General features: G+C 40.4%; 1 protein-coding gene and 1 long non-coding RNA gene across 4 annotated transcripts; one reads left to right on the top strand and one right to left on the bottom strand.

The window, feature by feature from the left end:
• Window positions 1–14,333: 14,333 nt before the first annotated feature.
• On the bottom strand, window positions 14,334–18,138 carry LOC131497950 (uncharacterized). Its single transcript, XR_009255232.1, has 3 exons — window positions 16,309–18,138; window positions 15,155–16,068; window positions 14,334–14,933 (listed from the first exon to the last, which is right to left on the bottom strand). It is a non-coding gene; the product is annotated as an uncharacterized LOC131497950 (long non-coding RNA).
• Window positions 18,139–18,502: 364 nt separating this feature from the next.
• SRSF1 (serine and arginine rich splicing factor 1) lies at window positions 18,503–22,296 on the top strand. Of its 3 annotated transcripts, XR_009255230.1 has the most exons (5): window positions 18,503–18,824; window positions 19,234–19,418; window positions 19,797–19,969; window positions 20,735–20,853; window positions 21,775–22,296. XR_009255230.1 is itself a non-coding variant. In XM_058704691.1 (4 exons), the coding sequence occupies exons 1-4, from the start codon at window positions 18,631–18,633 to the stop codon at window positions 20,771–20,773; spliced, it is 591 nt and encodes a 196-aa protein (XP_058560674.1). In that variant the 5' UTR covers window positions 18,503–18,630; the 3' UTR covers window positions 20,774–22,296. The 3 variants fall into 3 exon arrangements, 2 of the variants coding, with proteins under 2 accessions (XP_058560674.1, XP_058560673.1); XM_058704691.1 differs by having other exon boundaries at window positions 20,735–22,296; XM_058704690.1 differs by having other exon boundaries at window positions 20,171–22,296.
• The last annotated feature ends 2,332 nt before the right edge of the window (window positions 22,297–24,628 follow it).

Below are 24,628 nucleotides of genomic sequence, written 5' to 3'. Positions count from 1 at the left end.
TTCTTACATCCCCTATCCAACTTCCAAATATAGTAAAATCACAATTTTTGCTCGGATCCACATTTCACATTTTAGTTACCATGACTATGTAAATATTGTTCAAGGCTGATCCAATAGTATACAATGATTTTACTTCATCTCTTGTAAGTCTGTTTGGTTTTCCTGGAATTAATAATTAACTCAGTTTTAAAATAAACATTTCTATTTTAGAACAGTTTTAGATTTACAGAACTATTGCAAAAATATAACAGAGAGATCCCATAAAGCCCTCACCTCGTTTCCTTTATTATTAACAACTTACATTACTTACACTAGGGTGTAGTTGTCACAATTAATGAATCAGTAATGATGCATTATTAAACTTAATATTCTATTCAGTGTTCCTCAGTTTTTCCCTAATTTTCTTTTTCTGTTCCAGAATCCTGTATCCTTGGACTTCTCCTGGTCCTAAGAGCTTCACAGACCCTCCTTTTTATGAGTTCGACAGTTTTGAGGAACGTTAGCCAGGTATTTTGTAGGAAACCATCAGTTAAGATTTGTCTTATGTTTTTATGATTAGGCCGGGGTAATTTATTTTGGGGAAGAAGACCATTCTCATCACATCATGCCAAGAGTATGTTATCATCAAGCATATCATGTTATTGATATGTTGGCATTAACCTTGACCCCCTGGCTTAAGGGAATATTTACCAGCTTTACTGCTATAACATTAACTCTTCCCCCCGCCCCATTTCTATACTGTACTCTTTGGAAGGAAGTCACTATGTTCAGCCCACACTTAATGAATGAGGAGTTAGCTTTACATAAATTATTTGGAATTCTTCTATATGGGAGATGTATCTATTCTCCCCATTTATTCAATCATTTATTTGTACAGTATGGACTCACAGATATATATTTTAAGTTTATTTATTTGTTTTGAAAGAGCCAAGCAGGCTCCCTGCTGTCAGCACAGGGCCACAAACTGTGGGATCATGACCCGAGCCAATATCAAGTGTCAGATGTGTAACTGACTAAACCACCCAGGGCCCCGTGGATATATATTTTTTATACTTTGGGTTATAATCCATTACAAGTTTTTTTTTTTTTTCATTATTGTTTAAATTGTCCCAGCTTGGCCATTGGGAGTTCTGTCGGGTACCACCTGTATTCCTTTGACATATCTCCATCGTAGCAAGATTTTTTTTTTTTTTTAAAGCATTCTCTTACTTTCTGGCACTAGAAAATGCTACAGGCTCATATTGTGTTTTTCCTGCTCCAGTTCTGGAATCAGTCGTTTCCCTAACGAGTCCCGGCTCCTTCTACTGGAGAATAGTATTAGAAGCCGAGATCTGGATGCTTGGTGTGCTCACTGCCACTGGGGTGTCTTGCTTCTAGGCCCTCTCAGCTGACAGAGATAGGAGATACACATGGTGTACTAAACCATGTATACATACATATCTATAAATATTTTTTATGTAGCTATATAAACATGAGTTCATACCATCTCCAACTCTATCCCGTTACCACAGGGATCATTCTAGTTCTTCCCCTTGCTTATCTGTAAGCTCCTATTCTGACAAGGACAACATAGCTCTCACTATCAGCCATCCACTTACCTGCTGGTTCAATTCCAACACACACACAGTTTTTTTCAGAATGATTAACCTGGGAAGCAATTAGTTTATGTACAGTTCCTTTTGTCTTTAGTTTTACAGACTGCACTCATTTCCAAAGTTACTTAGGTCAGATCTTCATTCTCCCACCACCTTCAGAGAAGTTGCTTCATATATTTGCAATATATTTAGAATCGTTTGTTAGATTCTGCATTTTGTACTGGGTTCCCTCAATCTCCTAAGTGATATTTAAAATTTGCATGCATTAAACTTTATGCTCTTTATGCTATAAAGTTCTATGGGCTTTTGAAAAAGTTCTACAGGTTTTAATGTCTTATATTCACCATTAGAGTATCATACAGGATAGTTTCATCACCCTAATAGCTTCATTCCCCTCCTCCTGAGCCCCTGACAGCCACCAATCTGTTATCATTTCTGTAGTTCTGTCTTTTCCAGAATGTCATATAAATGGAATCATACAGTATTTAGTGTTTTCAGACTGGTTTCTTTCCCTTCTCGGTATGCATTAAGACTCACCCATGTCTTTTCATAGCTCATTTCTTTTAATTGTAATTAAATTATCCCACTGTATAGGTACACCCATTGTATAGGCACACAAATCTCATTTTTCATGCACTTAAATTTCTCTGAACTTACCATTAAATCTTGTAATACTCCTCAGTATTGAAATGTTTCTTTTTCGGGGCGCCTGGGTGGCGCAGTCGGTTAAGCGTCCAACTTCAGCCAGGTCACGATCTCGCGATCCGTGAGTTCGAGCCCCGCGTCAGGCTCTGGGCTGATGGCTCGGAGCCTGGAGCCTGTTTCCGATTCTGTGTCTCCCTCTCTCTCTGCCCCTCCCCCGTTCATGCTCTGTCTCTCTCTGTCCCAAAAATAAATAAAAAACGTTGAAAAAAAAAAAAAAAGAAATGTTTCTTTTTCTTTTTTTTAAGTTTGTTTATTTATTTTTGAGAGAGAGAGACAGAGAGAGTGAGTGGGGGAGGGGCAGAGAGAGGAAGAGAGAGAATCCCAAGCAGGCTCTGCACTGTCAGCACGGAGCTCGATGTGGGGCTCGAACTCATAACCCTCGAGATCATGACCTGAGCTGAAACCAAGAGTCGGATGCTTAACTGACTGAGCCACCAAGGCACACCTGAAATGTTTCAGTAGAAGTTTAACATGGTCAAGTTTTTTAGATGATCTGTTACTTTTTTCCTGTTAGAGACACCACACCAGCAGTTTTCCAGTCCTGCTCCAATCTAAACTAGCTGTCCTCAAAAGAGCTGCAGAATTGTCCTCCTGGGTTTGTCCTCTGACATCATGCTGGAAATTCCTTTGTCTCTTTCTACATAAACTTCTTGTTTTCTGCAACCAATGTCTTCTTTTTTCTTGGTTTACTCCTTTTAGTGAAACATATCCTCTGGCACCTTGCTGAGAAATAATGAATGGAAGGTATATCACTGAAAATTCTGGCTTCACTCATGATCAAGAGTCTGGATGTGTAAAGAATTGAACGTTGAAAACAAATGTTTACTCAGAAACGTCAAGGAATTGTTCCATTGTTGTTGTTTTAGCTTCCAGTGTTGTTAATGAGAAATCTAATAATGTTCCGATTCAGGGCTGGGAGTGGGGGTAGGTGACCTGTTTTTTTTGTTAAAAGCTTTTAGAATGTTTTATCTATAGGATTCTAAAATTTCACAATGATATAATTTGGTAAGAGTTTCCTTTTTGTTCATGGTGCTAGGCATTTGGTGGTCTCTATCCATTTGAAGACTCATACCTTTTAGTCTGGAAAGTGTTTTTGTACTATCTCGATAACATTCTCCCTACCATTTTGCCTTTTTGGGTGGGGGGAGGACACTCAGTAGTACTTTTTAACCTGCTTGAATTCTCTGATTTTCTTACCTTTTCTCTCCTTATTGTCATCTATTTGTTTTTCTAGTTTCTGAGAGGTCTCCTTGATTTTATCTCTCAATTCTTCTGTTTTGTTTCTTTTTCTTCTTCTTTTTTTTAATGTTTGAGAGAGGGAGGGAGAAATTCAGAGTGTAAGTAGGGGAGGGGAAGAGAGAGGGAGACACAGAATCTGAAGCAGGCTCCAGGCTCCGAGCTGTCAGCACAGAGCCTGACGCAGGGCTTGAACTTGTGAACCATGAGATCATGACCTGAGCAGAAGTCAGATACTTAACCGACTGAGCCACCCAGGTGCCCCATGTTTTGTTTCTTTAATTCTTACTATCATACTTTGAAGTTTCAAGAGTGTTCCTTTCTTAGGCGCCTGGGTAGCTCAGTCAGTTAGCTGCCACACTCTTGATCTCAGCTCATGTCTTGATCTCAGGGTCATGAGTTCAAGCCCCATGTTGGGCTCTGTGCTGGGCATGAAGCCTACTTAAAAAAAAAAAAAAAAGTGTTCCTTTCCATGATTGTTTCATATATACACCATATATACATGCATGATCTCCTTCTTTCCTATTTATTTTCTTTAGTCTCCCTCTTTCTTGTTGGACATTTTCTTTAAACATCTGGCAGTTCTTGAAAGAATATCCAATGGAAAAAAGACAGTCTCTTTAACAAATGGTGCTCGGAGAACTGGACAGCAACATGCAGAAAAATGAAATTAGACTACTTTATTACACCACTCACAAAAATAAATTCAAAATGGATGAAGGACCTGAATGTGAGACAGGAAACCATCAAAACCCTAGAGGAGAAAGCAGGAATAAACCTCTCTGACCTCAGCCGCAGCAATTTCTTACTTGACACATTCCCAAAGGCAAGGGAATTAAAAGCAAAAATGAACTGTTGGGACCTCATCAAGATAAAAAGCTTCTGCACTGCAAAGGAAACAATCAACAAAACTAAAAGGCAACCGACGGAATGGGAAAAGATATTTGCAAATGACACATTGGACAAAGGGTTAGTAACCAAAATCTATAAAGAACTCACCAGCTCCACACCCGAAAAACAAATAATCCAGTGAAGAAATGGGCAGAAGACATGGACAGACACTTTTCTAAAGAAGACATCCAGATGGCCAACAGGCACATGAAAACATGCTCAATGTCGCTCCTCATCAGGGAAATACAAATCAAAACCACACTCAGATACCACCTCACACCAGTCAGAGTGGCTAAAATGAACAAATCAGGAGACTATAGATGCTGGAGAGGATGTGGAGAAAGGGAACCCTCTTGCACTGCTGGTGAGAATGCAAACGGGTGCAGCCGCTCTGGAAAACAGTGTGGAGGTTCCTCAAAAAATTAAAAATAGATCTACCCTATGACCCAGCAATAGCACTGGTAGGAATTTACCCAAGGGACACAGGAATGCTGATGCATAGGGGCACTTGTACCCCAATGTTTATAGCAGCACTTTCAACAATAGCCAAATTATGGTAAGGGCCTAAATGTCCATCAACTGACGAATGGATAAAGAAGATGTGGTTTACATATACAATGGAATACTACCTGGCAATGAGAAAGAATGAAATCTGGCCATTTGTAGCAACATGGATGGAACTGGAGAGTGTTATGCTAAGTGAAATAAGTCAAGCAGAGAAAGATAGATACCATATGTTTTCACTCTTATGTGGATCCTGAGAAACTCAACAGAAGACCAGGGGGGAGGAGGAGGGGGGAAAAAAAGTTACAGAGAGGGAAGGAGGCAAACCATAAGAGACTCTTAAATACTGAGAATAAACTGAGGGTTGGGGGGGGGGGTGGAGAGGAGGGGAAAGTGAGTGATGGGCATTGAGGAAGGCACCTGTTGAGATGAGCACTGGGTGTTGTATGGAAACCAATTTGACAATAAATTTCATATTAAAAGATAAATAAAAATAAATAAATAAATAAATAAATAAATAAATAAATAAACAAACAAACATCTGGGAGTTCTTGACTGGCCATTCATATTTATAAGTAGGCACCACATAGTTGACTGAAAGCAGCATATATATGAGTAGGACTTGACCGTAGGAAGAACTGGCTACAATTCTTCTGCTTTTGGTCAAACTGAAATTTTCCAGAGATTCTATCATGGTGTCAGCCTCTACCACCTACGAACATGGTACCCTGTTTCTCTTTCATGGGTTGTGTGAGGGAGTTTGGCTTGTGGTTCAGGTGCTTAGGTTTGCCCTTCTGGGACTCTACCAGTCTGCTGAGTCATCTACTGCCCCCTTCCATTTTCTATTTTCTACTTTTCCCACTTTCTACTTCCCTGGATGGCTTAAGGCCTCAGATGTCTTGTACGTTTTATCCAAGACTGATCTTGTATTTGGTCTTTATCCTCATGTTTTTTGAGATGAGAATGGGACCAAAATGTCCATACTGTACCGTCTGAAAATCTGGAGTCTTCTGGAATCCTGCTTGTTTAGAAAGGTTTAATATTTATGATTTTAATCTGAAAAGTGGAAGAGAATTTGGTTAATTTTCTACATGGAATTGTATAATTATTGGGTTGGTAAGGAGTGTTACGTTAGGAAATTTCGTTTTGTATTAGATTTTCATGATGGCCATAAGTGGTATATATGGGTACCATTCCCAGCACACTTCTGCACCCAGGGTTCTGGGTTCAATGAATTATATCAATTAGATGTACTGAAGCCCTAATACAACAAACCGTAAAACTTTCTGCTACAGACAACCATCTATTATCTAAACATCTATTATCAGCAGCAAAATAGCTACATAGTAATGTCCACACTGAAGGTCTCTGACCAGTTGCCAATGGAAATGATCCAGCTCTTCTCTCCCACTTCAATAATACTTACTGCACACGCTCAGTTGCTTATGGTTGGCATACCAGAAATTAAGCTGAAGGAGATGGAAGATTGGGATAATCAGTCAAAGGCAAGACATCAAAATGACAGTATCAAATATCAATATACTGAATACCCAAGCATCGGTGTGTATTTACTGGGCAACCTCTTTGTGCCTGTGCTACAGGCTGAAAAGAAGAAGGCATGACACCTTTCCTCTTGAGGGTTTCAATTTACTAGAAGAATCACGACCGACCCCTGAGTGACAACGACCAAGTAAGACAGAAGATAGAAGTGTGGCAAGGTCCATCTTCCTAATAGACACTTTGCAGTGTGTAGTGCTGGTAAAATCTGAGGTTGCCAGTGTCCAGTCTCTAGCTTCTCGAGTGTTGAGAAGCAGTTGCATCAGTGTCAGTCAGATAGCACAATTCAGTGACAAGGCAATGTGATGGTGGCTACTATGACTTCCGAATGGCATCCTAGGCAGGATGCTGGATTTTTTGTGTCTCAGTAGTTCAGGTTCTGGCCTCCTTGTCTCCGCTTTCCTGATTGTGGCGGGGGAAGCAACATTCTTGATGGGTTCTGCAATGCTCGGGGAATCACACCAAGAGGTATGCCTTGAACCCACTCCTCCATTGCTCCCAACAATTTTGCAAGTACCTAATTTCCTGTATTTAACCCCTTTCTGCTTAAAACACCCAGAGTGTTTCAGTTTTCTGCACTGAATCCTAACTGATGTAGGAGTAACATTAGGAATCTGAAGGGTTTGAGAGAATCAGTTAAACATGTAATTACTTTAATTTCTTTAATGTTTTCTTTATTCTTGAGAGAGAATGTGTGAGCAGGGGAGGGGAAGAGAGAGAGGAAACAGAGAATCCCAAGCAGGGTCCACGCTGTCAGCACAGAACCCGACGTGGGGCTTGAACTCACAAACCATGAGATCATGACCTGAGCCAAAGCTGGACGCTCAACTGACTGAGCCACCCAGGCACCTCGATATATAATTACTTTAAAAGTTGATGAACTACTTATTTAGCATGCAAAATGTTGAGGATTTTATCTTTTAAATATAAATATTAATTGAACGTTAGTCATAGAATAAGTAAAAATAATGGATGTTATCAACCTAAGGTTGATCTTAAAGACTTAAGAAAAACTAAACTTTGAAACTTAAGAATTTTGGGGGGCGCCTGCATGGCTCAGTCGGGTAAGCGTCCGACTTCGGCTCAGGTCATGATCTTACACTTCATGGGTTTGAGTCCCGCATTGGGCTGTGTGCTGACAGCTCGGAGCCTGGAGCCTGCTTGGGATTCCGTCTCCCTCTGTCTCTACCCCTCCCCTGCTCACGCTCTGTCTCTCTCTCCCTCAAATAAACATTAAAAACATTTAAAAATAAAAAAATAAGGGGCGCCTGGGTGGCGCAGTCGGTTAAGCGTCCGACTTCAGCCAGGTCACGATCTCGCGGTCCGTGAGTTCGAGCCCCGCGTCAGGCTCTGGGCTGATGGCTCAGAGCCTGGAGCCTGTTTCCGATTCTGTGTCTCCCTCTCTCTGGCCCTCCACCATTCATGCTATGTCTCTGTCCCAAAAATAAAAAAAAAAAATAAATAAAAAAATAAATAAAAAATAAAAAAATAAAAAAATAAGGGGCGCTTGGGTGGCTCAGTCGGTCAAGCGTCCGACTTCAGCTCAGGTCATGATCTCATGGTCCGTGAGTTGGAGCCCCACGTCGGGCTCTGTGCTCTCAGTTCAGAGCCTGGAGCTTGCTTCAGAGTCTGTCTCCCTCTCTCTCTGCCCCTCCCCCAGTCACTCTCAGTCTCTATCAAAAAATGAATAAACGGTAAAAAATATATATATATTAAAAATAAAAAAAACTTAAGAATTTTAATATGTTGAATATCAACTGAAACATAAGTGAGTATGAATAGTAACCCCTTCCAACAGAAATCTCCCCTCAGATGTTAAAAACAACATTTAGCACTACCTCTCCGGTCCCTCAGAATCTAATATTGGAGAGTGTTCAATGAAATCTGTTGAGAGAATAAACGAGCAACAATAACATGAGACAGATTTCATCGCCACGATTTTCATGATGAAGAAAGTGAAGTTCAACTATGTCTCTTCCTCTGTGGGCTCAAACCTAGTTTGTGGGGACAGGGCTAAACGCACCAAGAAGGTCGGAATCACTGGTAAATACGGGCCCTGTTATGGTGTCTCCCTCGCAAGGGAAAATGGTGAAGAAGAATGAAATAGCATAGCTATTGCTATAGCAATAGCTATAGCACAGCATAGCAGAGCATAGCTCCTTCTGCGCCAAAACCAAGGTGAAAAGTTGAGCGCAGGCGAAATCGGACACTTGACCAACTGAGCCACCCAGGCGGCCCAGTACTGTATGTTTTTTAATCAAATGTCTTATTATGTACACAATAGTGTAAAAGTCATGCATATAATATATAAAAACATACATACGTGAGAGATTTGTGCTCAGAAATGTTTTAATGATGGTGTGAGTGGTCAGGAAACTTTGTAGCCGTGGTAGACCAAAGGCACACTGTCAGGATAAGTGTCATGTACCCCTGAAGTCCAGCCTCGGGCCTGACAGAGTAAGGGTGTTCCATAAGTGTTCAGAATGAGAATGAATCCACGAACAGATGAATAAGTGAACAAAAGGACATTTATTTATTAGTCCAGATAATATAACTAGTAAGTGAAGGTGTCAGGATTCAAATTCAAATCTGCTCACCTCCAAAGTCCGTACTGTTATAAGAACATGTCACTGCTCAGAAACAGATCAGCAAGGAGAAACCGAAGATGTTTTTCCAACTAGTTAGTTTTAAAACACACACACACACACACACACACACACACACACACAAGCCCCGAGCAACAGAGAAAAGCATTACGTTAATCAGGAGGTTTTTATCATCCTGTCAGCTTTTCCACAAGGGAGACATTCTTCAGAAACATAGAAAGGCAAAAGAGCTACATCACATTCCCTCCAGTTATATATTTGGTTAGCACTAGAGGCTACATCCTGCATCTGACTAGAGGCCAGGGACACTTTTGTTTCTCTATGTGATATGTGGAGGGAATTTCAGAACTTTTTTTTTTCCCCCACAGCATAGGCCATATCTCCCCCCTGAAAACAAACAGAGAAATTTAATTAAGACAAGAACTTCAACCTACTTTCCACTAAGCTATATACCCACAATATCAAGTTAGTCGCAAAACAGAGTTGAGTTTCACTTATTCCTTCCCCAAAGAATAGTACAGGGGACCACCAACTGAACCACAAAAGGTGATAATCCAAGGGCATAGGTCTTCAGAGCCTGAATATGAACCCCTGTAAAATTAGTGGGAACTTCTGTGTGAAGGGCATTCTACTGCTAGTTGACTTCTACATGCTATCACATTTAATCTTTACATCGACGCTGGGAAGTACTATTATTATCCCCATTTTACAGATGAAGAAACAGAGGCTTACGTTAAGGGACTTGTGCAAAATCACACAGCTAGTAAATAGTACAGGGGATTTCAACAGAAGCCCATCTTTCCACCACACCAGAGTCCTGGATTCCAGAATAGGACACAGAGAGTAATGCCACTGCCTGCCCATGGTTGCCATTACGTAACAAGTGAGACCTTGGTTATTTTGTTAAGCCACTGAAATTTCTGGGACCGTTGTATTACTGCAGCCTTACCAAACAGAAGTTGGTTGAAGCATGTTTATTTACTGTTTGTTTATAGTGGTGTAAACTTTGGAAACTGATTTACTAACTTGGTACTGTGCAAATCATGCTTAGTGAGAGCCTCTGTTACTTTATACTATCCCCAAGTACCTCCTTTGATTTAGGAGAAAGGCTCAAAAATGATCGGCACTCCACAGGGAAGACTGAATCTGTGGCAGTATGGCTTTGGCATTCAAATAGTTGAATATAAATTGCTGCATCAACATCTAGATAAATAAATTGTTGGAAGGGCAATTAGAGTATTTGAAGAATACATTGTCACATGGAATTGTAACTGGAGCCCCAAATATTCCTATGTGTACTTGCAAACTAAGAGTTTATAAGAAACTTTCTGGAACTGTGACTTGAGAAAACAGTATTAGAAGAAATGCCTAGGGGCACCTGGGTGGCTCAGTCAGTAGAGCATAAGACTCTTGATCTCAGGGTTAAAGTTCAAGCTCCATGCTGGGTGTAGAAATTCCTTAGAAATAAACTTTTTAAAAGAAATTTCTACAATTTTTTTAAAACCTGGATTTAGTTGAGGCTTAAAAAACCACGTTAGAGTGATAAGCAGTTATTGTATCCAAAAAGGTGAAAGATCTGAGTAATCTTTTAGACTGTTTCTTTTGTGTTAAGAAGCCTACCTAATGGGGCTTTCTAGTTGCACCAATTTAAAGCAACACCCACTTGCTCATTTTGAGAAAAACTATAAAGAAAGCTTTTTTCTAAATGCAGATATTTTAGACTGAGAAGCTGAAAATACTGCTTGGGCATATAAATTGTTTTCGGTGAATTCGTGCCATGCCTCTATAAAATTATTATACAGGCTTAGGAACGTATGGATAGAAATACTTCTTACCTCATTACTAATGTAGATATGTTTTTGTGGGGATGGCTTGTTTAAGCTGTTGCTTGCACTGTCCAAACTGAGATCCAAAAGGTTACATAAAGGCTATTGAGACCTGTTTTTCAGCTCTTATTAGAGGAACCGGAAAAGGAAAAATGTACTGGACTATGTTGGGCTGGCAAGGTTCGTCCTTGCCTATGTACTGAGAGTGTCCTACATGTGGTTTAAATTGTGAACAATCCAGACTTCAGAAAATACATCAATGTCAGCCCATTATGACCTGATGAAATTTTCTGGTGGAGTTGGAGGGAGAGGTTATATTTCTGCAGAAAAGAGAGGAAGTTCCTCTAAAGGCAAACGTTCTCATTCTCAATCATCTTATATAAAGACAGATTCCAAGACAGGAAATGCAGACTCTGAGCCAAGGGAAAGAATTTTTCTCCCCTGCAGTCTGGATTCTATGGAGAGTAGATAGTAACTTGGAAGAAATCGCAGCTGGTGAGGCAGAGTGGCTCCTGGACACATGCAAGCAGGTGTGAGCCAGACAAGGAAGAACCTCATGGGCATGGGTCTAGATTATAGACTACCCAGAAGTCCAGCATGATGGTACCAACACCAGCCTAAAAGCCGGTGGGATCCTAGAACTGTAGAAGACGATCTGCAACTTTTAGAAATTTCATCTGCAAACCCCACAGTGAGTGGACATTAACAGATACTTCCTTAGACCAAAGCCTGTTATGAACTCTTTGCAGGTCACATTACTTCCATGCAAGAATGGTTCCAAAGACCTGCACTCTTGCACTGGCAATCCTGAGTCCACTAGGCTACAAAAGAATGTAGCCCAAAGAAGCAGAGCAACAGCTCCTCTTCAAAGCTGGTCCAAATGGCAGGGCAGTTGGTTGCCAGCAGGTCTTGGTACCCTATCCCTAAACTGCAGTAATGGCTGATGAAGCGTGAGTAAACAATGAGTCACTTGAAAAGCGTACTACTTATGTTTACAAATATTAGCAATGTAAGTAAGATATTACCCATGACAAAAACACTATAGAGAGAGGGAGAGAGAGAGAGAGAGAGAGAGACCATGACAAAACTGAATTTTTGAATTAGGTTTAAGTATTAAAAAAAATAACAAAAGCAGGTTATTTTTCCTCTCAGTCAGAGGTTGGCAAACTTTTTCTGTAAAGAGCCACATGGTAAATATTTTAGGCTTGTGGGCCACGGAGTCTATGTTGCAGCTACTCCACTCTGCAAGTAAGTCTAGAAAAGTAATTCTAAGAGTTTTCAGCTAACCTGGAATATCTTTTAAAACAATAAAGAAAAAATAGTCATACTCTCAAAACTTCAAATAAAAAATTTTATTGAAATTATTTCGGGGCGCTTCGGTGGCTCCATCTGGTAAGCGTCCAACTTCAGCCCAGGTCATGATCTCATGGTTCGTGGGTTTGAGCCCCACGTCAGGTTCTATGCTGACATCTCAGAGCCTGGAGCCCACCTTCAGATTCTATGTCTCTCTCTCTCTCTCTCTCTCTCTCTCTCTCTCTCTCTCTCTGCCTCTCTCCCACTGGTGCTCTCTCAAAAATAAATAAATACACATTTTTTAAAAAGATACATTTTGGGGCACCTGGGTGGCTCAGTTAAACGTCCAACTTTGGCTCAGGTCATGATCTCAGGGTTTGTGAGTTTGAGCCCCACACTGGGTCTTGTTGACAGCTCGGACCCTGGAGCCTGCTTTGGATTCTGTGTCTCCCTCTCTCTCTGCCCCTCCCCAGCTCCCATTCTGTCTGTCTCTCAAAAATAAATATTAAAAAGAAATTTTAAAAAGAAATTATTTCCAATATAATACTTGGCAGCACTAACATATAATACTACTATTACTACTAATAATCATAGCTAATATTTACATAGGACTCACACTATTTGTCAAAAAAGGGTAGCATTTCTAGCAAATAAAGCATATCTGCTATTTTTTAAAAGATTTTTTTACGTTTATTTATTTTGAGAGTGAGTGAGCAGGGGGAGGGGTAGAGAGAGAGGGAGAGAGAATCCTAAGCAGGCTCAACCCCATCCGCACAGATGTGGGGCTTGAACCCATGAACCATGAGATCGTGACCTGAGCTGAAATCAAGAGCTGGACGCTTAACCGATTGAGCCACCCAGGTGCCCCTGAAGATTTTATTTTTAAGTAATCTCTATATCCAACATGGGGCTCAAACTCACAACCCCCAAATCAAGAATTGTGTGCTCTACCAACTGAGCAAGCCAGGTGCCCGTCTGCCATATTTTTTTTAACAAAATTCCTTAAAGAGCCAATTACCCCAATTAGGGAATGTACAACATGAATAGAGTTTTAATTTTTAAGAGAAAGAACTAAGCAGGAAAAGGGAGTAATAATAGTAACAGGAAGAAGACGTGGTGAAAATATATCTTTGTAACAGACAATTTTAAGAGCTGTTTTCTGGCAAAATCATATTCTATTGTTATTAATAATGGGACCTTAAAGATGGGAAGAATTAGCCAAAAACAAAACAAGAAGAATCAAAGAATAAGGGAAGCCAGTCCTAAAATAAGATTACCAAGGGGCACCTGGGTGGCTCAATCAGTTAAGCACCAGACTTCGGCTCAGGTCAAGATCTCACGGCTCATGAGTTGAAGCCCCGTGTTGGGCTTTATGCTGACAGCTCAGAGCCTGGAGCCTCCTTCAGATTCTGTTCTCCCTCTCTCTTTGCTCCTCCCCAGCTTGCATTCTGTCTCTCTCTGTCTCTCAAGAATAATAAAAAATAAACAATTAAAAAAAAAAATAAGATTACCAAGACTGTATTATTAGATGACTTATTTGGGCCTGTAAAGTGGCCATCATTATTATGCTGTGAAATGAAAAATAATGCTTGTACCCATTGGGTCTACCCACTGGTAGCAACATGACGAGGTTTCCATAGAAACCTTCTCATCTAATTCTGCTCATCTAATGCCCCACCTCTTTCAAAAAGCAGTCAGCAAATGGTCAGTAATATTCATTTTAACAGAGATTTTACTGGTAGGAAGTTATAGTAGAAATCTGTCCTCAATATAGTTTATTAAAGAGGAGACAAATATAAATGAAATAAAAAGATATATACTATTTCTTCCTTTTTCAGAGAATATTTTTATCACTGAAACAAGCGGAACAAGGGAATAGAGTCATGCAAATGAACTGTTCCTGGAGGGAACTCCTATACACAGCAGAATCAAGTGCTCCTAATCTTTGGGTCTCTTCGCCCAGAAAAATAACAGTTATCCCCAAGGAAGACAGTAGGGATTGACACGTGTGTATGGAAAACAGGATTTCCAGATTTGGAAAGACGTATTTCAGTGCAAATTACTCTAGAACACTCCTAATCCCCAATGCCCTTAGAGAAATGGTACTAAAAAACTAAAAATGGTATTAAAAAAACACAATTTTATTGAGTTATAATTTACATACTATACAATTCATTCGCTTTGTGTACAATTCAATTATTTCCAGTATGTTTACAGAGTTTCATAACTATCACCAAAGGTATAGAGATTTAAGTGTTTGGCAAATCACTGAAAACCTGCATCTTGTAATTTCAACTTTCATGGTAATTAACTCTTTGAATTTTTCTTTTTTTTTTCAAGTAATTATTTCCAGAATAAAATATAGTGCTGACACTAGTATATACTTAGTAAATTGAATCAAAAGGCTTGAAAATTTTTTGAGGAAGTTTTCATAAATAGCAACAGTGCTGAAAATAAGGCAGTTTCTGAGAATTAAGCTAGTAAAATCTATACTTAGTAGATTAGTTGGTTGTGGGAGCAATCCATAAAACTGCCAGTGAATGTGTAAGTGAGGAGTTTACAAACACTCTGAATCCTTAATTAAAATGAAGATGGGGGTGCCTGGGTGGCCCAACTCTTGATCTCAGCTCAGTCCATGATCTCAGGGTCCTGAGTTCAAGCCCCACACTGAGCTCTGCGCTGGGCATGAAGCCTACTTGAAAACAAACAAACAGGGGCGCCTGGGTGGCGCAGTCGGTTAAGCGTCCGACTTCAGCCAGGTCACGATCTCGCGGTCCGTGAGTTCGAGCCCCGCATCAGGCTCTGGGCTGATGGCTCGGAGCCTGGAGCCTGTTTCCGATTCTGTGTCTCCCTCTCTCTCTGCCCCTCCCCCGTTCATGCCCTGTCTCTCTCTGTCCCAAAAATAAATAAAAAACCGTTGAAAACAAACAAACAAACAAACAAGAAAGATGAGGATATAATCTCAGGAGGCAAGGTGGAAGTGGCTGTAATTTGGTCCACAGAAATCTAATCATTGTCTAGTATACTGTTTAGACAAAGTTTATGTGCAGATTAGCCTACAGAAAGAGAATTGCCAATCTTTACCCAGCATTGTCAGGAAACAGACCCACAAAACCCATGGGGGTATGAGTTTTCCTGTCTTTGATGAGGCATACTCTGAGATGGGGCAGGGATTTTTTCAGGCCTCGCCATTGTCTGAATGAAATCTCTCAAAACAATTCGTCTCATTTTGCTTTGATTCCTCATTTACTAAGCAACTGTCTGATATGCTTTCCAGACCCGCCAAAATAGTTATCTTTGGTTTGTATAATTTGAGCATTCTGGCTACCAAAAATTAATCTGTCCCCAACAAATGAACAAATGACTTGGTTTATTTTCTTATTTTTTGTTCTTGTGGACTAAAATATGTTAATCAACTCTGGGACATTGATATTACTATCACACCCTGAACTGTAATAATCACCAAACTAATGTCATCCTGGGAAATCTCGATAAACGGCCAGACTTTTCCTGCTACATCCTGAACTCATCATGGACCCCAGAACCTATAATTTGGTTACGTTCAAATACAATAAAAGGAGCCAACAGAGGAACAAGAATGTCTCATTCACTCTATATTAAATTCTACTTGGGGCGCCTGGGTTGGCTCAGTCGGTTAAGCGTCAGGGTCATGTTCGGCTGGGGTCATGTCTCACCGTTTGCGGGTTCGGCCCCGCGTTGGGCTCTGTGCTGACAACTCGGAGCTTGGAGCCTGCTTTGGATTCTGTGTCTCCCTCTCTGTCTGCCCCTCCCCCACTCACACTCCGTGTCTCTCAAAAATAAATAAAATTTTTTAAAATTAAAAAAAAAAAAATTCTAGGGGCGCCTGGGTGGCGCAGTCGGTTAAGCATCCGACTTCAGCCAGGTCACGATCTCGCGGTCCGTGAGTTCGAGCCCCGCGTCAGGCTCTGGGCTGATGGCTCGGAGCCTGGAGCCTGTTTCCGATTCTGTGTCTCCCTCTCTCTCTGCCCCTCCCCCGTTCATGCTCTGTCTCTCTCTGTCCCAAAAAAATAAATAAAAAACGTTGAAAAAAAAAATTAAAAAAAAAAATTCTACTTGTATTCCTCTGAACTGAACAAAATCAGAAATGACTGCATTAAATTGGAAAAGAATAAATCAAAGCCAATTCACAATTTTCTTATTTTTCTGGAACAAAAATGTCTTGAAATTAAAAGCAACTATGTTTAAATCACTTCAGTTATCATTAACATTATTCAACAGATGAACTTGAATAACTCTTAAGTGGAGGTATAAAATAACAAAGTGTGCTAACTAAATAACTATTGAACGAACCAATCAATACATGATATGCCTGCAACTTTTTAAAAAACTCTCATCTCTTCTGCTACTAACTGAATAGGACAGGGCTAGAAACTGAATCAATTTGTTGAAATAGTGTCTTTTTTGGTCAGCTTCTCATTTTAAAAATGATCAGGTTCTTTTGTTTTTATTAAAAGCTCACTGTCAAAGAATATCATTGAAGGATACTCAGTGAAGGACGGTCTGAAAGATAATCTGTCCTTCCCTCTAAAATTTTCAGAGGTTTCTTTTTCCCCTGTGAGAATCTAGACACCCCTTTAAGAATCTGATTACAATTTCAAATCCTCTTTGAAGAAAAAGTACATGCACATATACACATAATTTTGGAAACCATCACAGAGAGTTCAAACACAACCAGAGATCCTCTATGGGTCCGTTGAGGATCAAATTGAATTTGTATTTTGGGATCACTCAGACGTTTGTAAAATGCACTGTCAACTTTTAGAACTCAGAAAACTGCCATTCTCCTAAACAACCTATTTATTTTCTAATTTCAAAGGCATTTAGACTTTTGAATATACTTGTGTTCCCTTCTTTATCATGACTTCCGGAATGAGCGGAGTGAGACTTGCAGTGCATCTTTAGGAACCGATCAGGATATTACTGCTGGCATTTTGTGTAGTAACCTCACCCTGATTTCACCTTAATCCCTCCCTGCTTATTTTCCCATTCGCCCTGAGTTCTTGGTCCAGTTCTAATAATGTGTTATGGTATCTCTGTAAATTGCCTCACACACATCCTTGGGGACTGTTGCAAACAAATACAGAATATGAAGAAAATCATCCTTAAACACAGGGTGCAGATGTTTTAGCATATTTATGACTGCAGAGTTTTCTTAAAAATTGAACTCATTACTAATATTTTAAAATCCCAACACTTCACATAAAAATCCAGACTTCAGAGGTCTCTCTAAAAAAGTTCTAACTCCCTGGGCCAGCAGGCAAGAGGGCTCAGTCCTGAGCAGCAACAGTGGTCTCCAGTGGTCACAGTTCTCACACATCCATTTTGCTCGTTTATATTACCGGAGAGGCCCGGAAGGAGTTCATAAAAGGGAACAAACTTCAAGATTTTGCATACACACACACGCTTTTCTCGTTCTTTCAAAGGGCTGGATGCATAACAGGCACGTCACTCTTCAAGCCTTCACTGGACCTCTCCTCTGCGGTAGGGCTAGGCAATTAAAGAGAAGCTGAGGTCTGAGTCCTGGCTGACTAAATACAGCTCAAACCACCGCCACTACATCAAGGTGTGCTGAATTGAGCCATACAAAGTTAAGTTTTAAACCGACGGTGGAACGGTACTTGGTGCAAAGTATTTACCAAGGAGTCCAAGCTGGGTTGCCCTAAATTAGACGCTTGTCTACGCAGCTCACCGCCTGAGCGCAGGAGAAGGGGCGGGAATACAAAGTCAAGCCTCGGCCCCTGATTGAATCACAAGCCTGAATCACAAGCGGCGGAACTCCTGGACTAGCCGCACTCTCCGAGAATGTCCGCGTTTACGGAGCAACGGCCAGGTCCCTTCCCCTTTAACTCCGCCCCCGGCACTCTTTCCCGCCAAAGGCCGTTAACGCCGCAGAGCATTGTGGGACACAGCTCAAGGCTAGGTTTCACCAAAGGCTTTCAAGGCGCGGACTTGTTTTTAAAAGGGACTCATTCCTGGGAAGGTTGACTATCCTTGAAGACTCGTCAGGGATTAGTAGCCCGTTTACCGATGGATCTGTGTTTAATTCTTACCAAACGACTGGTCACTTCACTGGCAAGCCACTCCGCAAATCGGGAACGCGGGGAACTTTTTTCTCCCTTCGCGCGGAGGGTGACGTCGCACGTGCGTGAGCGTACCTATCGCAGTACCCGTTACGCTCTTGCGCGTGCGTACTGAGATCGAATAGCTGCTTCCCTCCGCTTCTCTTCCTCCCTCCCCCCATATCCGTGCGCCGAGCTGATAAAGGCGCCATTTTGGAGGGGCCGCGGGAGACGTGGTGTCGCTGCGGGCTCTCTCTGCCGTGCGCTAGGCTTGGTGGGAAGGCCTGTTCTCGAGTCCGCGCTTTTTGTCGCCGCCATGTCGGGAGGTGGTGTGATTCGTGGCCCGGCAGGGAACAACGATTGCCGCATCTACGTGGGTAACTTACCTCCAGACATCCGAACCAAGGACATTGAGGACGTGTTCTACAAATACGGTGCTATCCGTGACATCGATCTCAAGAATCGCCGCGGAGGACCGCCCTTCGCCTTCGTTGAGTTCGAGGACCCTCGGTGAGGCGGCCCGGGGCTTGCGGCCTTGAGGCAATAAGTTGGGAGTAGTTGGGAAAGGCCTTGATACAAAGAATGGGGAGGTGGGCTCTTAGGTTGGGGGTAAGACGATGTCGCCCATGCAGGAGTCGAGTAAGGAGCCGAGTCGCTGTGGCTTCTCTGGTGACTGGGCCCATGGACGTCCCCAGAGCGGACTTTCGGTCTCGGAGCGGGAAACTGAGGCGCTGAGGGCTGGTGTAGTGGTCGGGAACCTGGCGTGCTTCTGGGTGGGGGAGGGGCCATTCCTATTATGCAGCGCATGTGGGCTCTTCCATGCTGGGTGCGCATGTGCGGGGGGCCGCTAGTTCCCGACTGAGTTAGCTGCCCCTCCCGGTCCTTTTTCTTACGCCTTTTGCTTTCTATGATCACGCAGAGACGCGGAAGACGCGGTATATGGTCGCGACGGCTATGATTACGATGGATACCGTCTGCGGGTGGAGTTTCCTCGAAGCGGCCGTGGCACCGGCCGAGGCGGCGGCGGGGGTGGAGGTGGCGGGGCTCCCCGAGGCCGCTATGGCCCCCCATCCAGGCGTTCTGAAAACAGAGTGGTTGTCTCTGGTGAGTTTACTGTTCGTGTGGGTTGTTGAGAAGGGACAGAAACCACTTTTAAGTTTTTCTTTGCGTGAGCAGTGTTGACAAATGCAAGTTTTTGTGATAGGTCTTAAAATTAGTTGCTCGGGTAAATTTAGTAACAAGGAACACTGTAGTGGAGATATACCTGTTACCACGTAGTTATTTACTATTAGGTTGAGTACCTAGAATACGAACATCTTTGCTTTGCAAGTAAGTTTGGACTCTGGATTCCAGGATCTTAGCAGCTCTTAACCTAGGATCTTGAGTCTAATTAATTTTAAAGTAGTTTTTGTTCTAGTGTAAATTTCAAGTTTAATGTGAAATAAATATAGAGTGAGTGGTGTTGAAAAAATACCTTTTTAGGACTGCCTCCAAGTGGAAGCTGGCAGGATCTGAAGGATCACATGCGTGAAGCAGGTGATGTATGTTATGCTGATGTTTACCGAGATGGCACTGGTGTCGTGGAGTTTGTACGGAAAGAAGATATGACCTATGCAGTTCGAAAACTGGATAACACTAAGTTTAGATCCCATGAGGTAGGTTTTTTACACTTACTCTTTTCTTTGGCCAGAATTGGAAACAGTGGTCTTAACAGTGGAATTTGAAGGTAAGATTCAGGCAAGGGTGTCCAAGTAAAGTACCAGATTTCTGGTTTTAGTTACATTGTATTCGTTCAGCATGCCTGAAGACAGGTGAAAGCTTAGATCTTTCAATCGAAAGTTCTGTCTATTCAATAGGGAGAAACTGCCTACATCCGGGTTAAAGTTGATGGGCCCAGAAGTCCAAGTTATGGAAGATCACGATCTCGAAGCCGTAGTCGTAGCAGAAGCCGTAGCAGAAGCAACAGCAGGAGTCGCAGTTATTCCCCAAGGAGAAGCAGAGGATCACCACGCTATTCTCCCCGTCATAGCAGATCTCGCTCTCGTACATAAGATGATTGGTGACACTTTTTGTAGAACCCATGTTGTATACAGTTTTCCTTTACTCAGTACAATCTTTTCATTTTTTAATTCAAACTGTTTTGTTCAGAATGGGCTAAAGTGTTGAATTGCATTCTTGTGTAATATCCCCTTGCTCCTAACATCTACATTCCCCTCATGTCTGATAAAATGTATTTTAAGTGATGTCATAGACAGGATTGTTTAAATTTAGTTAACTCTCCATGCTCTTCAGACTGTGATATTGTGTAAATGTCTATTCTGCTCTGGTTTGTGTGAACTGGGGATGTTGGGGGGTGTTTGTGGTTATCTTACCTGGGGAAGTTCTTATGTTTATCTTGCTTTTCATGTGTCTTTCTGTAGACATATCTGAAGAGATGGATTAAGAATGCTTTGGATTAAGGATTGTGGAGCACATTTCAATCATTTTAGGATTGTCAAAAGGAGGATTGAGGAGGATCAGATCAATAATGGAGGCAATGGTATGACTCCAAGTGCTATTGTCACAGATGAAATTGGCAGTATTGACCTTATACTAAAAGGCAAGGGTTTAAAGTGATTATATACATCTACCTTAAAACACTTGCAAACATCTTATGCAGTTATCTTTAGCTACAATTGCTTTGCTCTTTAAACCTTGGCAATTGTGGCAAATGTTACATTGCCCATTTTGTAACAATTTATTTTGCTCCCTTCCCCCCTTTTTTGTTTTAATAGGGACTAATGTGGGAAGAACTGGCTAATTTGTCACAGTGCTTAGTTACAACTGTTAATGTGTGACCTGCTGTTGGTGTACATGTGGGTACAGGGTGTCTTTAATTCCAACCAGATAGAGTATAATATCAATACTGCTAAATCTGCATGTCCTCTGTGTGACTGATATAGCGTTGCTATTTCATTTTTTTAAGACAAAATGAAAGCAAAATAGAGAATTCCAATGTATTGGTGTAGATAATCTAGTTGGGAATACTTTTTAAGTCTCACCTTCCCCTTTTAACTAATATTCATAATTGACTCGTTTAAAACACTTTAATTTACAAATTAAATTGCAGATGGGAGCATTAGGTTTAGTTTAGACTTAGGGTGGGTAGCAATACCAGTAAACTTTTCAACTACATAACTTTTTGCAACCACAAAACCTGTAATACGCTGTACAGTAACAAGTGTTGGCATTATCAGTTGAACTGTAAATATAAAATGCTTCTTCCAATTAGTCTCTATGATGATTAAGTTTCTAAAATTTATCTGAACACCATTCAGAAACTTGTTTTGGGGAATTTGATAGTTATTGATGTACATCTGTTAAACTGATGACAGACATAACTCATCATTCCCCAGAAACCTTTTTTGATTACAGTATCTAACATTTTGCCTCCTCTTTTTTGGTTTTGCTGGTTATAAAGGTTTGGATTGGAGAGGGCTCACTGGATCCCAATCCTTGGAGCTGGATCATTGGATTCAAATCATAATGTGGATAGGATAGGGAGGATGAATTACAAGGATTCATGGAGCGGGATCAGATTACCAGGAACATAGGAGTGGATTCCTGCCCCAACCAAACCGCATTCGTGTGGATTTTTTTTTTTTTTTTATTCAACTTAATTGGCTATTCCAAAGATTTTTTTTTTTCCTATTTTTGACGATTGGAGCCCTTAAGATGCACGATGGAATTGTGTTTTGCATTTTTTGGTAAAAGGAGCAAAGCGAGGACCTGGAGATAATACGCTGGAGCAATCTCCTTGGAAGGATTCAGCACGAGTAGATGGTAAACATTTAAAGGGGAAAGGGGGGGTTTGTTTAAAATAGTAAATCAGTAAGTCACTTCTAAATTTAAAGAACAAAATTGGAGTTGAAGAATAAGTAGGTTTCCAATTGGCTATTGCCGTTTTTCTTTGAAAAAAAAATAAACATTTTTTAAAAAACTATGCATGGTTGTCCTTTTTCCTCTTCATGTAAAATTTTAAGTGGGTGACTATCCGTTAATACTTTGATAAGATACTGATTCTTGTGTTATGTATTAGTAAATTAAAGCTTCTTGAAAGGTAATCTCTAATAAATGGTATTAGCCATCTCTTAATGTTAATTGTAAAAGTCTTCAGGGAGATAAGAAGGAATTTGGTGTATATAATATGGTAAATGGGATGATCTAGTTTCTGAAAGATAAGTTTCCCATACTTTGACAAAAATGATTAGAAATTTATAGATGTTTATTTTTTGGTGATAATCTAGACAGCATAGGTTTTTGTGCAAAATTTGGGTAGTGACTAGTTAATGTTAACTTGGGGATAGTGTTGGAGATTGTCAAGCTCTTCTCAAAAATTGGTAAGTATTAAATGTTCAATTCACAGATTAAAAACAAATTACTTTGTTTTGAAATGTGAATACTACACTAGAATATTAACTGCTTATATTTGAGTGAATTATTGTTAATAAAAAGCTGGGCTTTAAAATTTTGCCTGTGAACCCTTGTCAACCATAAGATTATTCTGTATCCAAAACCTACCAAAGCAGTGATTTATAGCTTAGTCTGCTATTTCTTGTGTCTTTTTACTTGACAGCGCCTTGGTGCTAAATTTTCAGTGAATTGGGGAAGTAGATTTTTAGTTAAAATCCCTGATCTTTTTCTTTTGATTTCCTCATAGCTAGTCAAAAACCATCAAAACACATTTTTTGCACCCAAAAGAAATAACTAAATCTTAACATTTGCCTTGGATGCTAATCAGAGTTGGAAGCTGAATTTAAGACCACTATGCAGGTGACATAATTTCAGACCTAGAAAAAACTAGACCTGATCTTGGTGGTAGAGGAAATGGGCCCCGAGAGAGATTTGCATAAGGGCACCTAACCAAAACAAGTAGATGAACCTTGTGGAATGTAGGGAGGAAGGGAAGGGATCTTAAGTTCAAAACAGATTCTTTATTTAAGTAAAGAGCTTGGTATAGACTAAGAAAATTACTAGTTCTTATGCAAGAATTTAAAATCCAATGTTCAAGAAGTGGAAAGATTTTTACTATTAAAACTGACAAGTTCTGTTTTATGTGTAGAACATAAGTATTTTAAACAACTAATTTTGGGAAGGTTAATGTGAGCTAGGCTTAAGCCTGTGTTCATTGAATGTGTTGGAAATCAGACCAAGATGAAAATGCCTTCACTCAAGATTGAGTGCATTAAACCTGAGTTGAAAGATGTACTCTACTAAAAATCGTAGTAGTTCCAACCTCAGAATTGAAGTGAGATGGGAAATGTGTCATAAATAGGCTGTCTGAAGATGAGAGAACTTGACTGCATATTTATGAAAGATAGAGGGGTGCGGGTCCAGACTGCTGGAAGCTGTGAGGGGAGATGTAGGCTTTGTTGTTTTTGTTTTGTTTTGTTTTTTCCAGTCTTAGGAAATGAGTCCTAAACCTCTCCTGTTTTGGCAGCTACTAGAAGAAAGTCACATTGTTTTAGAACTAAAAAAGCTGCCCTGTATTGTTCCCCTTTTCTCTCCCTATTTGTGTCTCCTTAGAATAGTGTAGGGAACCTATAATTAGTTTGTTATTTTCTAACCAAGGAAAAACTCCTCTAAGTCTTTCTAAGAAGCAATTATTTTTCATAACGTCAGATTGAATAACCCACCTTGCTGTTCAGCCCACATCCTTCTGGAAACAAAAGGTAAGAAACCCATTTTCTGATTCGTAATTGTTTGGGATCTGAATTTTATTTTAAAATTTTGTTTAATAATTTTTTTAAATTTTGTATAACCGATTTTCCTCATTTAAAATGTTTTTTCTCCTAAGTTTTATACTTTTATAAATTTTGAGTGTTCCCATGGACACTCATTGTAGTGTTTAAGTTGAATAAGATTGATTTAGAATTTCAGCTTTCTCAGTTTTGTCTTTGAAACATCTTGCTCATTAGGGCTGACGGGTTTTTTTGTTTTTTTCAAGTTTTCTGTGTAGATGAACTGCGTCTTTTCACTTTGTACATGAAGCGCTGAAATTACAAATTAAGTTATGTATGTATTTTTCATAAGTAGTAGTAAAAGCTATTAGGCTGAAGTTCTGTTGTTACATAACCATCCTTTGGTTTCACTTAGTTTTATCCCGGTATAGAGTGCAAAGGCAGAAAACAGGTTCACAATCTCTTACCCAAAAAACTCTGAAAACAAAATTTGTTGTTGAATGTAAAACCTGACCAGAATTGATGCCTTCATTTTGCACTTTCTGGGGCTACGCTGTCTTCTGCAGAAATATTGGTGTTTTGTTACACAGTTAC

Source organism: Neofelis nebulosa, chromosome 16 (genome assembly GCF_028018385.1).
Source record: "Neofelis nebulosa isolate mNeoNeb1 chromosome 16, mNeoNeb1.pri, whole genome shotgun sequence".
Classification (NCBI taxonomy): domain Eukaryota; kingdom Metazoa; phylum Chordata; class Mammalia; order Carnivora; family Felidae; genus Neofelis; species Neofelis nebulosa.
The sequence above is the reverse complement of the archived record's forward strand: the minus strand, read 5'-3'. Positions and strand labels throughout refer to the sequence as shown.